This window comes from Miniopterus natalensis, chromosome 3 (assembly GCF_054644295.1).
Source record: "Miniopterus natalensis isolate mMinNat1 chromosome 3, mMinNat1.hap1, whole genome shotgun sequence".
NCBI lineage: Eukaryota > Metazoa > Chordata > Mammalia > Chiroptera > Miniopteridae > Miniopterus > Miniopterus natalensis.
Genome location: NC_142083.1, coordinates 8690545 through 8707945, shown reverse-complemented (window position 1 = coordinate 8707945; position 17401 = coordinate 8690545). Strand labels below are relative to the sequence as shown.

General features: G+C 38.3%; 1 protein-coding gene across 2 annotated transcripts in view; it reads left to right on the top strand.

Moving 5' to 3' along the window:
* Positions 1–17401, top strand: part of WDR70 (WD repeat domain 70) — a 175528-nt gene that overhangs the window by 90262 nt on the left and 67865 nt on the right. For both annotated transcript variants that reach the window (XM_087815294.1, XM_087815296.1), the window contains exon 9: positions 10103–10277. In XM_087815294.1, the coding sequence (XP_087671420.1) occupies positions 10103–10277 (175 nt within the window). The remainder of the gene's footprint in view (positions 1–10102; positions 10278–17401) is intronic.

The window sequence follows — 17401 nt, the reverse complement described above, 5'->3', positions numbered from 1 at the left end:
GGAGCCAGTTTACTACTCAGTGGGTAAAGTTAGGATGTAGATTCAATTTGAAACCTGGTAGTGACCAGAGCAGAGATGGAGACATGGTCAGTTGAGAGTCCCAGGATCCTCAAGATGAAAACATAGAACTTTTCCTTTCAAAAGAGTATAAAAGATAAAAGTTTTCCAAGGGCCCTCCTATAGAGCACACTGGTTGACATAGACTATATCTTACAATAAACACAGCGGTAAATGTGTAATAACTGGGTATTTACTGTGGACAAGGCACTGTGCTAAGTGCTTTATGTATATTTTCTTAATCAAGTCCTTAAAATAAACTCTGTGAAGTAATTATTTTCAGATTAGGAAACAGGCTCCAAGAGATTGACTTGTCCACAGTCATAATGAGTGGGGAGAGAGGATTTTAAAACAGGCAAATCTGACTTCATTGTCCTCACCCTTAATTATTTTTCTGTACTCTGTTCATGTTACTATTTTTTTGTTGCACCCTTCAATGTAAGTCAGGGGCAGAACCAAAAAATGCAATTCGAGAAAAATCATTCTAAGAGGGAATTGATGCATTGCAGCCCAAATCTATAGCCAGCTCTCAGAAGATCTTACTTGGGCCAGGGGTAAAATTTAGATGATCTAGCGCCGTGTTCTTAACCTTTGTTGGATCTCTTTGATAATATAGGGGAAGCTGCAGACTTTTTCTTCAAAAGGTGCACATATGTACTCTCATAGGCAACTCACAGACCTCCCCACAAAAACAAGCCATAGATCTAGAGGTGGGCGGCAGCGAGTCCAAGGCCGTGAACTCTGATAAATGTTAAACATGCTAAATGGGAAGAAATTCTTTTGCATTTACTGACTGTTCAGTATTAGGTGGCTTGTCCCTTCTTAACTATTAAGCAGGAGATACTTCGCTGGATTCTAAATTTCAGATCACAGGACTTTAGACAATTCCTGGGGGTAGGGGAAGTATATGAAAACGTTCAATTTTTTATTTAAATTTGCTAGGATATTTGACCTTTATAGGATGGGTAATTTTAGCAGTTGTATTCTGGTCCCAATTTTTCCCGGATAAAATTTAAGTGTTGTGCTGACCACTTTATTCAGACTGATTAACTGTAGGGAGAGGTGAAAGTCAGACTATGAAATCAAACCTTTTATTATTTTAGGGAGACATAGTAAATGTCCCTGGAAACTAGACTAACAATACTGTAGACAGTACTTTTCAAAGTCCCTGTATCAGACTTCTAGCAATACACCCAAGGATACTCTGCTTCCTTAGCGGTGTCTGGCCCAGTTTTATACAAAGATTATACAGCCAGAGGTCTATACGCTATTACCCTTTAGGTGTTATGTACCTCTACAGCCAGGCTGACCTGGACTAGAATCCTAACTCTGCCACTAACTGTGTGATCATGGACAAATTACATACAAATTACCTCATCTAAAAAATGAGAATGGTAAAGGTACCTACCTCAATATTGAGCTTAAAATGAGATAAGATGCGGAAAGTCCTTAGCACAATACTGGTATAATGCAGACATAATTCGTGTTTGGCTTTTATGGATATTACCATACTTACCCATAATGCGGCAGACAGGGGACATCTCCTTATGTAACCACAAAGGCTTTGGGACTAGAGAGCATTTGGAGAGTTGCTGAGTTGCAGCCCGTTTTCAGCATGGGCTGTTTGGTGTGTGACACTTCTCCAGCATCGTCCCCAACAGTGCCTTTTCTCAACCACCCTGTTCCTGATGGCAAAATGCTTCTTGGGTGGTTCCCCTGCCCTGCTGATCCTGGTATTTCATAGCCACTGTGCAAGGTTTTAAGCTGTGTGTGGTGAGTTTTCATACTTTTCCTGGATTCACCTTGTTAGGCTCCATGTTTGAATTTTGTGCATCAGCTGCTGCCAATCCTTCTACATGTTCTTTCTCTTCCCCTCCACACAGAAAATCCAGCCCCTGAATGTATTTTCAAAGAGAGCCTCACGGGGCTTAGTCAGGGGGACATGCCCGCAAGTAAACAAATGTTTTTCAGGCATGGGGGCTCGGGAAAGTGTGAGGGATGGGGGAACAAAAGAGGGGGTCAGTAAATGGGATTCCTTATCCTGTGTCATCTTCAAAGTGTTTCTCATTGATTGTCTTCATTGGGAGAGGGAACTTGGTATTTATTCTATTGAATAGTAAGGACTACATGTCTGTAACATAATCTATTTTACCATACTGAGACTTTCAAAGTCACTGCTTATTCTTAAAAGATGGAAAGTAGAAATAATATTCAGCTTTATTTTGCCATCGTGTTATAGATATGGGGATTTTGCAGTATTCTTCCTCAAGTAAAAGTATTACCTGAACCATCAATATGCCTGGCATCCAACATTTTTGTGACCTTACCTGTTCTTATGGATCCAGATGGGCAACTGTGAATCTTGGGTAGGCAGCGGGCGCTGTAGTTGATTATTCCACCTCTCTGAATGTTGACATTTGTTATTTAACCTTTCTGTGCTTTAGTTTTCCTCTGTAAAGTAGAGATAATAATCGTATCTTCTTCAAGGAGTTGTGAGGATTAACTGGTAAAAGCTTAGGATAGTGCTCTTTTCATTATGAGCACATATTTGTCAGCTATCAGGATTATTAGTCCAAATCTTAGCTTTTATTCAGATTATAAGCTCAGTATTCAGAACTTATTACCAAACACATTTTGACATTCATGATTTCTGGAAATAATCCTTCACATACAAGAGTTCTGTTGTGGATGAATTTGTTACGATATTGCAAAGGGTCGCTATTTTTAGTGTAAACTTCTAAAGTAACGCTGACCTCACTGCTTTGCTCCACAACTTGATTAAGCATTGTTTAGCTTTCAGGTCAAGAAAAAACCATCCATTCTCATTCAAAAGGAGAATATTTATCTCATTTTCAAATTTGCACTGAATCACTCTTTGGCACATAAAATTTTATCTTTTAGAATCTGTTTCGCAGATGTGGAGTCCGAGGCTTTAAAACTCAGTGGGTCGAGTGAATGTTTCATGCATGTGTTGCATTTCAGAGGCATTAAAAAAATAAAGAGTGACACTGTGATCCTGAGGGATAGTGGCTCCGTGCGTCCGTGGCTTGTTGGAAAGCCCGCATGCACCTGCTGGTGTCCAGGCAGGAGTTGGTCCAGAAATACTCTTGAGCCCTGCCTGCACCCGGGTGAAGGGCGGGTGTAGGCAGATTTCTCTGAGATTTGTCACCCCCCCTTTATCCTACGCTGCTACCAGGATCTGGTTCCTCTTACCTTGTACCTCCCCATTTTCCACCTCCACCCACTGTGCTCTCCTTTCTTGTCAGGAGGTAGGAATTACTTCTTAGCATAATTTATAACAGTCATGTAATTACAGACACACTACATCTTTCTCCATGTTTTAAGGCCAAATTCACATATGATTTCCCTTCTCGATATGTGTTATGAGAGTAATGCCGCTGAGTTACTTGCTTTATGCCCCACGTGGATTCATTGTGAATTTCCTGCTCCCTGATTAAGTATCCGTAGAAATGCAGGTGGAGACTCATGGATTTCTTCAGTCTGTTCTCAGTGCCTCTCCATGAGAGTTGGTTTCCATCAGTGACCTCTTCGTGTTCACTTCCAGTTCCAGTTGGTCAGAAGTGTATTTTATTAGAAGCCCTGGATCTTTACAATATTTCAGTTTCATTTTCTGTCTTCTCAAGATATCCATTTATGTTAATAACAGCATTCTTCTTTATCCAGGACCTTTGTCAGGGACACTGTCTTCATTTCTTCTTGTTTCCATACTCTGCAGCCACAGGCCAAGTCCTCTTATCATAGCAGCAGTCCAGGCCAACTTTGGGGCACACTGCCTGCCCAGAAGGGGGGTTCAGGCCTGCCCTTCACGATCCCAGACCCCTTATTGTTGTGGACTCTCTCTTGCTTCCCAGAGTTTATAGAATCCTGTGCACATTCCCTAACTGGGTATGCAAGGCCCTTTCCAATCTAGTCCTAGTGTTTCCATCCACATCTCAAGACATGTCATGGATGCAGCCCCCTGCCCCCGCACACGTGTGCGCACGCATGTGCACAGTAGTTATATCAGACTAGTCAGCATTCCATTCAAGTCCCTCACTCATGGTATTCCTTCTGCCATAAATCCCCTCCTTCAGATCTGCCTCATGACGCCTTCTTCCCATTTAGGAGCCACATTGAATGTTATACTCCTTAGCCTCTCTCCCGTAGTTCCATTCCTTCCTGTCACCCTAAAAAGAAACCACGTTCAGTCATTCCTTATTCCTATCCCTGCCCTAGGCAACCCCTAATCTGCTTTCTGTCTATATATTTGCCTCTAATGGACATTTCAGATCAATGGGATCGTGCAATGTATCACCTTTTGTGTCTAGCTTCTTTAACTTAGCATAATGTGGTTTGAGGTTCATTCATGTTAGAGTGTGTAGTGGGTTGAATGGTAGTTCCCCCAAAGATACTTCCATATCAAACTCCTGAAACCTGTGAGAGTTTCTTGCTTGCGAAGGGGATCTTTGCCGAGGGAATTGTTAGGGATCTTAAGATGAGATCATCCTGGATTATCCAGGTGGGCCCTAAACCCATAAGACGTAGAAAAGGAGGTGACACACGAAGGGAAAGGTCATGTAAAGACAGGGGCAGAGATTATTATAAGCCAAGGAAGGCAAGCAATGCTGACATGCACCAGAAGCTGGAAGACACGGGGAGGGACTCTCCCATAGAGCCTCCAGAGGTGTGAAAGAGTGAATTTCTGTTGTTTGAGGCTACCCAGCTTGTAGTTACTTGTTATGGCAGCCTCAGTCATATATATGTGTGTCACTTTTTTATGGCCATTTCCCATTGTATGGCAGTTTCAGATTTTGTTTATCCATTCATCAGTTAATGTACATTGGGGTTGTTTCTAGTTCTGGCTCTTATGTAGTATGCATCTCTTAACTTTATGTTAAAGTCGTTGCATGGGGATATGTTTTCAGCTCTCTTGGGTGGATGGATTCCAAGGAATGGAAGTGCTAAGTCATGTGGTGAATCTATTTTACAAAACTGCCAAACTTTTCCAAAGTGGTTCCCCCATTTTACACTCCTACCAATAACGAGTGAAGGTTCTAGTTTCTTTACTTCCTCACCAACACTTAGTATTGTCTCACTTTTTGATTGTAGCTGTCTAGTGGGTATGAAGTGGTATTTCGTTGTAATTTTGATTTGCATTTATTTTCTGAATAACAGATAATATCAAGCATCTTTTCACAGGCTTAATGGGCATTTGTATACATTCTTTAGTGAAACATGTTTAAATCTTTTGTTGCCCATTTAATGAATTGGGTCACTTAACTTTTTATTGAATTATAAAAGTTCTTAGATATTCTAGATACCATTCCATTATCATATATATGATTCATAAATATTTTCTTCAAGTCTAGGTCTTTTCTTTAAACTTTCTTCATAGTATCTTTCGAAGCAGATAAATTTTTAACTTTGATGATGTCCAATTTACCTTTTTTCTTTTTTCTTTTAAATCATTTGTGCTTTTGGTGTTGCATCTAGGAAATCATTCCCTAATCCAAGGTCATATTTTAAGAGTTTTACATCTGTGTCTATGTTCCATTTTAAGTTAATCTTTCTATGGTGTGAAGTCCACGTTCACTTCTGCATATGGATATCTGGTTGCCTTGGCATCATTTTTTGAAAAGACCATTCTTTTCCCATTGAACTCTTTTGGCACCTTTGTTAAAAATCAGTTGGCCATAAATGTAAGAGTATAAGTGGTTATTTATTGTAGTGTTCATTTCCTACTCTGATGCTAGATTTCAGAATGCCTAATTTTAGTAATTGTAGGTATAAGACATTAGTACCAAATACGTTTCTCTCAAGTGCAGTTGCATTCTTATTGCAGTTACTCTGTATATATGTGAATTGTGTGTGTTTATAAAGGTTATTGTGGGTTTGTATCCACGCTGGAACATTTTCCCCATTTCTATGGAACTTTAATACCCTAATATTTGGGCATTTTGAAAAGAAGGCCACTTTTGTTGGATTTGTTCTGCCAAGGGAGCCAGCAGGTTTCAGACTCTTACATCACTCAAGTTGCTTGTGTAGTCTTTCAAGAAAAAATTAAACCAAGATCTCTTAAGTGATTTACATGCAAAATTAATGCTTCCCTTGACTTCTGCCAAACGCGGTCATGCATTTATACAGCAGATGCCAGAAAGTTCAGAACTTGTATCTGGAAAGAATTCAGAATTTTAAGACAGAAAGCATTTGTGCCTGGGGCAATGTACTGGCCCCACCTGTGTTTCTTTCTTGTCTTCTGTGTTTTCATTGTGTTTCCACAAAGGCCCAGGCAGTTATTTCTTCTATTTTCAAATCTTTTTTATGAAACACAGATTTAATTTTATAAGATCAGCTCTCACTTCAAGTTTCAAAATATGTGTTCTTCCGCATAAAATGTTTTGACAGATACCTAATGGCCCAGTACTTTGGCATCCATTTTTGAAGACACAGATTCAGAGAATTGGAACCATAAAACTGCAGTGTAATTAGTCATCATCAGATGCTATGTAAATTTTTATTTCATACATTTATGTGCTAGGTTAGCTGCACTTTCCCTTCTGTTATTTTGATAACTTGCTCAACCTGTTACTATATGACTGAAATAGATAAAACATTCTTAGTTATTGGGTATTTTAGCTTTAATATTTCATTTATGGTCTGAGAGGAAGAGCAGAAAGGAACTAGTGTTTATTGAGTGCCTGCTGTGTTCCAAGTGCTGTCCTAGACACGTTTATATCCCTAATCTCATTTATTCTCAGTACTCCTCATTGTGGTAGTAGTATCCCAGTTTTAGAGATGAAGAACTTTAAACAAGCCAGATAATGATAATGATAATGATAATGATACTTGTGTGCAGCCTTTCATGTTATAATTCTAAAGTATCATCTGACTTTTGGAGATGTTCAGTTATAGAAAAGGAGAAACCATCATAATTTATCCCTACTGTTGCAGAGCCCAGTGTAGAAAGAAAAGGCACACAAGGTATTTCTCAATGTTTTGTGCATATTTACTATGGGAAGCATAGTAAACAGAGATAGGAGATAAGTAAGCAATATAGAGTACATTCAGCAAGGGGTAAGGTTTTATAATGCTCAGATACAAATGTTGCCAAAACAGTGGATTTCTATATGTGAAAAAAGAACCTTGACTTCATACCACATATAAAACAGCTCAAGTGCCCATCAGTAGATGAGTGGATAAAAAAGCTGTGGTACATTTACACCATGGAATACTATGTGGCTATAAAAAAGAAGGAGCTCTTACCCTTTGCGAGAGCATGGATGGGCCTGGAGAGTATTATGCTAAGTGAAACAAGCCAGTAGAGAAAGACAAATATTGCATGATCTTTATAAGTGGAATCTAATAAACAAAATAAACTGACTAACAAAATAGGTCCAGAGGCATGGATACATGGAACAGACTGACAGTTCTCACAGTTCTCAGGGGGAGGAGGGGAGGGAGACGGGAAGAGATTAACCGAAGAACTCATATGCATATATGCATAGCCCATTGACACAGACAATAGTGTGAGGAAGGCTGGGGTGGGGCAGGAGCTAGGTGGAGGGGGACAAGGGGGGGAAATGCGGGATACTTGTAATACTGTCAACAATAAAAAAACAGATTATAGACCTAGTTGTAAAACTTAAAAGTATAAAACTTCTAGAAGTAAACAGGAGAGTTTCTGTGACCTTGGGTTAGGCAGAGATTTCTTAGATATAATATAAAAAATTTTGATAAGTAGGACTTTATTACAATTTAAAACATTTGCTATTTGAAAGACTATTTTAAAAAATGAAAGGCAAGCTACAGACTTGAAAATTATTTGCCAAACACATATCTGATAAGGTACTTGTACCTAGAATAACTGAAGAACAGTTAAAATACAATAATAAGAAAATAAACAACTAAATATTTAAAACAAGCAAAAGATTTGAAGACATTTCACTAATGAAGGAAAATGGATAGCAGCTGGTACATGGAAAGATCCTCAACATCATTAGTCATTTAGAAAGTGTAAATTAAAATCATAATACCAATACATTCTACACCTATTAGAGTGGCTTAAAAAAACAATTGGTAATACCAAGTGCTATCAAGGATATAGAGCAATTGAAACTTTTACATTGCTGGTGGGAATTCAAAATAGAACAGTCACTTTGGAAAACAGTTTAGCAGTTTCTTAAAATGTTAATAACTCTATACTTCCCATACAACAAGCAATCCCATTTCTAGGTATCTAGCCAAGAAAAATTAAAACTTAAAAAAATATATATATCTTTATTGATTTCAGAGAGAGGAAGGGAGAGGGAGAGAGAGGGATAGAAACATCAATGATGAGAGAGTCATTGATTGGCTGCTTCCTACACGCCCCCTGCTGGGGATCGAGCCTGAAACCTGGGCATGTGCCCTGACCAGGAATCGAACCATGATCTCCTGGATCCTAGATCGATGCTCAACCACTTAGCCACGCCAGCCAGGCGGGAAATTTTTTTAAAAATTATGAATGAATGTCGGATTTTTTCCCCCAATCCTTATTTTACATGAATTGATATGCTCATATGTCTTTTTTCTTTTTGTCTGTTGATACGGTGCTCTGTATTGTTTAATTTTCAGTCCTTCCAATCCTCCTTTGCATTCCTAGTTTAATTACCACTTAATCATGATGTATTATCACTTTATGCACTGCTAGTTTGAATTTGCTGATGATATTTTGTTAAGAATTTTTGTGTCTGTCTTCATTGGATATACGGGTCCATATACCCAGTGGAGTGACTGGTTTGGACATCAGGGTAATGCTGGCCTCATAGAATGAGTTGTGACATGTTTCTTCTATTTCCTGGAAGAATAGAAACTTGTATAGAGTTGGTGCTATTTCTTTCTAAAAAGTTGGGTAGAATTCAACAGTGAAGCCGTTTAGAGTTTCCCTAGTAGGAATATTTTAAATTATGTATTTAGCTTTTTTAATTATACAGGAATACTCTAGTTTTTTATTTCTTATTGAGTGAGCTTTGGTAGTTTGTGTCTTTCAAGGAAATTTGTCCATTTCAGCTAAATTATCAAATGTATGTATATAAATTTGTTCATAAAATTCCTTTATAATCCTTTTAATATTGTTAGAAGCTCTAGAGTGATATCCTCTCTTTCATTCAAAATACCACTTTTTTTTTTATATTGTCTCACATTTCTGTTTTTTCCATTAATTCTGCTAGCTGCTTGCTAATTTTATTGAACTTCTCAAAGAACCAGCTTTTGGCTTCTCTGCTGTTTTTCTCTCTTTTATTTTATTCCTCTGTACTCTCCTTTTTATTATATCCTTCCTTCTGCTTGCTTTGGATTAATTTTCTTTTTTTAGTTTCTTAAGGTTGAATCTTAGGTCATTGATTTGAGACTTCTTTTTCTAGTATGTATAGTTAGTGCTGTATTTCCCTCTGTGTTCTGCATTAACTGAATACCATGAATTTTGATATATTATATTTTCATATTTGTTGGATTCTGTCCCCACCCCAGCCCTATTACTGTGTTGCTTGTTATTAGTGAAAACTCAGGGGCTGGCAGCTTTGTATTTACTCCTCCCTGAGAGGCAGGAAACCTTCGCCTGGGCCCCAGAGCAGGACGATGTTCTTTTTTAATGACTTGTTTTTTCAGTGTTTCTCCTAGTGTATGTCATATGACAGGGCATTGACACGTACAAGTAACTCAGAAATTAATGTGTGTACAGAGGGGGCATGTGTTCAGCAAGCTTACTTACCAGAGTGTACCAGTCAGACTGTGTGGCGGCCACTGCTTAGAGGGTCAGAACTAGTGATTCTGATAGACTTGAAATAGAATTTGCCATTTGCTGTTTGATTTGACAACAGCATGATTTAGCTGGTTCACTTTATTTCAGAGAGTAACCTCATTTATAACTGGAGAATGTTTTACAGTGCACATTTTATTTTAAAGTAATTATTAAAGATATGCTTAAAAGTTGGAGAATCTTTATGGGCCCTTTTGTATTTTGAACTCCTTTCTCTTTGGTACATGAAAATCTCCTTGTTCTTTTTAGGACTGTGAGGACGTGGGAAGTTGAAAATCCAAAGAAGCAAAGAAGTGTGTTTAAACCACGGACGATGCAGGGTAAAAAAGTCATCCCTACCACGTGCACATACAGTAGAGATGGAAACCTCATAGCAGCTGCCTGCCAGAATGGAAGCATACAGATCTGGGACCGGAATTTGACTGTAAGTCAAGGACATTTAAGTCTGTTGGGTTTTTTTAATAAAAGAAAACCACCTTATTGGTAAGACAAACATGTTAAAATGTTATGAAGATCAATTTCCTGAGTTTAGCCCTAATTTAAACTTTAGTATTAGTTGATAAAACATTGGAACTATTGCAGTAAACAGCTTTTCAGCAAACATCCCAGCTTAGTATTTTCCAATGTGTATTAGATTTTGTTCTTAAGTTGGGTCTTTTGGTATAAAAATTAAAAAGCACATTACAATTTTTTGTACAGCATTTCAATGTACTTGATTTTGAAAAGGAAGGATTTGATGGTAATAAAAAACAGGGCTAAGCAGAGAACTAGAAAATACCCTTTAAAAGATTTAAGAAAACCGTGAAATGTCCAGGATGGTCCACCAGTTGTCTTGCAGTTATGTCTGTAGTAATTTAAATAATATTTTGTCTTAACATTCCATGCATTCCATTTGAATGGGTTTCAGATTTTTCCTTTACAGTTTAGGTCATTATTAGAATAAATAAAATTTGGATTGGAAAGGATCATAGAATTATATAACCATAGAAATAATGAATGTAAAAGACTTTGACTAATTCTGTGAATTACCAGTAAGCTTTAAAAAGGGCTTTGTACGTATAGGTGGTAAAATAAGAACTTTTGATAAGTGGAATAATTCTACGTTCCCAATGTTAAAATGAAAATCTACATTCAAAATGCAATTTGGTTATCTTATTTTACTAAAAGGTTCTGGTTCAATTATTAATTCAATAAATTTTTATTAAGTACCTACTATATGGCAGGCACTATTCTAGGCACTGGAAATACTGCAGGTTATCAAAAATTCCTGACCCTGGCCGTGTTGCTCAGTTGGTTAAAGCATCGTCCCCATTCACCAAGGTTGTGGGTTCAGTCCTCAGTCAGGGCACATACAAGAAACAACCAATGATGCATAAATTAGTGGAACAACAAATTGATGTTTCTTTCTCTCTCTCTCAAAATCAATCAATAAAGAAAATTAAAAAAAAAAAATTCCTGCCCTTGTGGAGTTTACATTCTAGTTCTTTTTAAAAATTATAAAAATAACATCTTTCAAATAAAATTGCCCATCAAACATTTACATTTTGAAAGGGGTCCCAGGAAGGGTAGTTTAGTAACTTTCAGGCAAATGAGTTAAATTCAGTTTTCTTGGAATAAGGTAAAAAGTAATGATGGGGGAGAAAAATCCATGTTTATAATGCTGGAAATATCTTTGGCATTTTCTGTTTGTCAGATCTCTTTATTTCTGTTTTCATCTTCACTATAAACCCTGTAAAGCTTCATAACAGCACAGAGATTTTTAAAATCCTTTGAATTGTAAACTGAGTTTTAACCAAGCAATAAATTTTGTAGTAACTGGCTTTTATCCTGTCTGGGTGCTGCTGATTTAAACATAGAAATTCTAAACCATGAAGTTTTCTTGTGTAGCTTTAATAGTGTGTGGTTGGTATGGCACGTATATACTGTATGTGTGTGTGCTTTTCTCATAGAACCTTTTTTAAAGCTTGGCCTTGCATATCTCTTGAAGTAATGAGTAGCTTCTGTTTCCAGTTTTGTAGAAAATAAAGCTGTCTGAATGCCAATTCTCCCCCTCCCCAACCCCCAGATCTTTTCTAGCCATTCTGCTAATCACAGTCCCTCATTTGATTTTGTTAGAATTTAACAGTACATGAATGTATAGCTTAATATTCCACAACCCATTCATGATATTTCATTTACATTTTTACATTTGCATGTAAGTGTGTCGCCTGAAGAGAAATCAGATCCAGAAGAAAAAGCTTGCTAGCAAGAAATGCAGCTTGATCTTAAAAACATATTTTTACTAGACTTTGGGTGGTGAGCACACAATGCGATATACAGATGACGTATTATAATCAGAATTGTATAGCCAAAACTTATACAATGTTATTAACCAATGTTACCCCAATCAGTTTAATCTAAAAGAATAAAAGATAAAAATCCAGTTGTTGCTAATAAAAGAATAGATTTTAAAAAAATTTCTTAACTATTACTTTAGCAATAATAAATCATTCACAGGAAAACACTAAAGATGAGGTAAGAAAGCCTCATAGCAATAGGTTTTCTATACAGTAGCCAAAGAACTACACAGTAAATAATGATTAACACATGTTGTGTTGCAATTAAATAAAGCTATCATAATTGCCATATTTAATCAAATAATTTTAACTTTTTTTTTGCCAACTGTTTAGATTGCTGTTTTTAAAAAAAAATTTATTGATTTGAGAGAGAGAGAGGAAGGTTGAGGAAGGGGGGGAGAGAAGGAGAGAGAAACATGGATTTGTTGTTTCACTTATTTATGCATCATTGGTTGAGTCTTGTATGTTCCCTCACTGAGGATTGAGCCTGCGACCTTGGCGTATTAGGATGACCCTAACCAACGGAGCTACCTGGCCAGGACAGTCATAGACTTTTTATTGGACAAACTGTAACTTCAGCAAGTGAAGTGAAACGTATTTTTTTTAAGAAGTAAGGTGTCTGTCTATTAATGGTAAATTCCTGTGTTCTCAAGACCTACCTTTATTCTAGACTTATGCTGGCCAGTATGGTAGCCACTAACCACACTTGACTTTTGCAATTTAAATTAGTTAAAATATAATTAAAATTTCAGTTCCTCTGTCATATTAGCCACTTTTCAGGTGCCCAATAGCCACATGTGTCTAGCAGCTACTTATTGAACAGCACAGATAGAGAACAACCTGTCACTGCAGAAAGTTCTGTGGACAGTGCTGCTCAAGAAAAGTGTTTGCCCAGCATCCTATTCAGGCAGGATGATGGCCTGTCTTTCAATTAGAGCAGAAGGCTTCTTCAGAGGAGCTCATACACTGCCTCCCTGGCCCCCTCCCATCCGTCAGCACGTGTCTGAGCCACAGCATGGAGGCCAGCGCTGGATGGGAGTGAAGAAATTGAGGAGATGACACTGGAGAGGTGACAGCATGCACCCTGACTCAGGACCTTATCCTTTGTTGAACTCCTCAGGCTGCAACCTTCTTCTCCTGGATGTTCACTGTGCTTCCCCTTCACCTCTTTCAGCACAGTGCTCAAGCACCCTCTTCTCAGCCAGGCCGCTCCTGACTCCAGCTACATAAAATTGCAACTTCTACCCACCAGTGACACTGTCACTCTTCTTTTCTCCGGTAGGGCTGATCACCAATTGACATACTCTACTGAGCACTTATTTACTTATTGACTGTTCCCTCCAGGAGGATATTGGCTCCATGAGGGAAAGGAGTATTGTCTCATTGGCCCCTGCTTTATTCCCAGAGCAGAGAATGCTGCCTAGTGTATAGCAGATCCTCAGTAACTGTTTGTTGCATGAGCGACTGAATGAAACTAGTCTGAAAAGGTAGCATAAAGTAAGATTGTCAGCATATTTCTAAGAAGACGTTAAAAATACTAGCATTAGAAATTAATATCGTAATAACTAAACATGGTGCCAGGTGGGTACTTGAAGTATCAGGGGGATTGCTTTGTAAATTATATGATTGTCTAATCACTATGCTGTATACCTGACACTGACACAAAATAATACTGAATGTCAAAAAACCAGTAGCATAAAACTATCTTAGTTATATTAAAACATAATGAGATGGAATATGACAGAGAGAGATGTTGAGGTAAGTTTTGATATATCCTTAATAATGTATAAATACATAATTTGTATTATAGGTGGATTTTTAAAAATTGTTTTCATGTCTCTCTCTCAAGTATACTTTCTGGCTTTTAAGGTATTCCAGCATGTATAGTGTCACGAACACCTAGTTACTTCTGTTCATGTAAAAACACCTACCAAAGTCCTGGGACATAATCTTGCTCAAAGAAAGCAGTGTTGCTGCTCTTGAATAGCTATGGAGAATCGACAGTACACTAGACTCTGCACTAAAAGATCATGCCTTATTTACTGGTTTTGCGGTCACTGTTTGTAGACTAGATTTTGGCAGGAAAATGGGGATCTGTCATATTAATGGAGTTTTGCCTTCCCTAAACACAGTGATGGGAGGAATAATATTTGAAGTTTGATTTGGCAGTAGGGCGCTACCAGCAACCTGACCTCTTACCACCCAATTGCCCACTGCTACTCCTTTGGCCTGCAACCCCAACTCAGATTCTGGGTCTGTCCCTTTTTGGAAAATGACCTCACACTGCAGCCCCTTACCATGAAAGACTCAATCCTACGAGATGCCACAGAGACATTTCTCTAGCTGGTGGTTGACCAGGGCCCACACTCTCAACCACACTAGGGAATGGTTGGTATGGGTCAGAGAAAGCTGAGGCAAGAAAGTATGGGTCAGGAGATAAGCTGGTCACCACCTCAGGAGATAAGCTTCTGGGCAAGTAAGCCCCTGGTGACTAAAAGCAGCATGAAGGGGAGAGAATGCAGGAAATAAGTCACCAGTAGTAACCTACACCCAGTGCACCTCACATCTTTAAGTGTCTCCAATTACTGTCAGCCCATGTTCAGATTAGCTTGATTTATGCCCTTCTTTCCCTTTCCCTTTATTAATATGTATACATGCAGATTAAAAGGTTTTATTTGTTTTTACATAGAGAGGGAATTTGCAATTTACTTAAGTATAGCATGAACAACCTTTATACATATAGCTCTAACTTGCTTTTTTCAAAATTTTTTTATTGAAATGGAATCATAATTTTATACACATAAAATATATACTTTTCAAAAATTATTACTATTATTTTATTAATTGCCTCTCCTTTCTAATCTTATCATCTTATCTCTACCCCCAAGTGCTTATAAATTACCTGGTATGTATCCCTTTGTACTTTTCTCCATATCTCCATAACTGTATATATTGATATATCTAGCTATTTATCTAGATCAGGAAGATTTCACCTGTTATTTTTGAGCACCTACCACCTCTCTGAGAATGAGACAAAAGACAAAAAGGTGTCTTTGCCCTTCTTTCTCCAAAGACTGATCACTTAACAATAATTTGCAGTTGTTACCCAATAGTTGTTCAAATTTAAGCAGTGAAATACTGCATACAGGGAGGAGAGAAGTACATTATAAGGGAAATATGACTTTTTTTTTTTTTTTAAATCCTCACCTGAGGATATGTTCATTGATTTTTAGAGAGAGAGAGAGAGAGAGAGAGAAACATCTATCGGTTGCCTTCCTCACATGCCCCCACCAGGGATTGAACCCACAACCCAGGTATGTGTCCTGACTGGGAATCGAACCTGTATCCTTTTGGTGTACGGGATGATGCCCCAAGCAACTGAGCCATCTGGCCGGGGTTAAAAAAATTTTAACTCGTAAGTAAAACTAGAAGAATTTTCCCTAAATGTGGTTGGAGTAGAAAATATATATGAATCCTTATGGGTGTTTGTTGATACTTAGGAGAGAAGAAATGGAAATCAGTCATGAAACAAAAACTTCTAGTTTAAAATACATGAATATATGAATAAAAGTTTCTGCTATGGAGTCAAATGTATAAACATTATAAATAATCAGTTAGTATAATCTTAAATTTCCATTATATTGAATAAATAGACCAGAAGGGCTATATAGATTGAAAAGAATGATGTAATTTTTGTCACTATTTGGTGACTTGAATTTAGCCAAAAAATTTAAGTGAAAGTAATTATGAAATATTTTTTAAAAGGTCAGACATTTTTACCTGCATTGTGTGCAGTTATGATTACAGACATTTTGTAATTCTGTTTTCAATTTCATTACACATGTATCCAAAGCATAGCTCATAATTTCCTCTGAAAATCAGACCCTGAGCTTCGCCCTCTTTAGTGGCCTCCAAAGAAAGTTAATTTTGGCAATTTTTTTTTTCCCAATTATAAAGTAACCCAGTTATGTATAAAAATGTTCATCCGAAATACAAAAGCATGTGAAGAAAGTAAGTCACTTACAACTGCACCAGCCGAGATGAGCATTTCTAGATTCTTTTCTGTAGTCACATATAAGGTGTGCTCCCAACATGTGTGTGTGTTTCAGTGTTGGGGCTTTTATTAGCCCTGCTCATCAGCACCCCTCCTCCCTACCTGGCACCTCAGCAGATGAAGAAATAAGACTGATCTTCAAAGCAGGACAGATGAAGGTCCACCTGTGCCGCGGGTGGTGGAGGGGGTGGAAGCTGAAGAGGCCTGCTGGCCGACCCCTGGCGCCAAGCAGGCTCCCCCAGCCCTCTGCTTCAGCGCCGAGCCTGGCCAGGCTTGCCCAGAAAGATGCAGACAGTTACTCCTGAGGACAGGCTGCCCTCGGGAGAGAAAAGGGAAGAGCCGAGCCAAGCACTCTCTCCACATTCACAAGTCGGATTAGCTGACTGCCTTCGTTCTTAGTAAAGAGGGAGTGGGAGAAGGTTGGACAGGGAGAGCAGGCCAATAGGGCCTTGAGGCTGCATGGAAGACTTCCGAGACTCTTCTGAGGGCAGTGGGGCCCTTAGATTCCAGGAGAAGAATGGCATGGCCCAGGTTGCATTTTAAGAAGCATCACTCCGGTCGGCAGGCGGACTGAGGAATAAAGTAGGGGAGAAAGGCAGAAGCAAGGAGCTGGGCTGAGGCTGAGCTGGGGCTGGGCGTGGTGGGGTCCCAGCACTCCTGGGCCGCTGTGCTCATGGTCCAGGCAATGTTTGGATTCAAAGAGTTTCTGAAGCTAGGATTGGCAAGTAGGTAAAACCTAATAGAAAGGAAATTTAAATTATGCCTTTTTAAAGAGTTGTACACTGGTACGACATAGATAATTTAATTTGGAAAATGATTCCACACAACACATTTGATTATTACCTTTCACTATGCCTGGTTTTGCTAATGGTAGGAGGCTATTTCAGAGTGGAGAGTTTGGATTGCGTGAAAGCCTGCTTCCGTTTTGTGTTATTTTAGCTAATTTTGAACAGCTAATTTTACTTTTATTATCTTATATTCATTGACAATATGGTATAAGTGCTCCTAAATTCTTTTTTAAAAAGACTTCTGGGGTTTTCTATAGCACAAAGTCCTCTGCAGTTGTCTGGCTAGGCTGTTGTGTCTTCTAAGATGGCCCGTCTCTCCGTGGCATGGCTCTAGCCTCTAGAAAGCCTATATAAGGGATGCCTCTCTCTA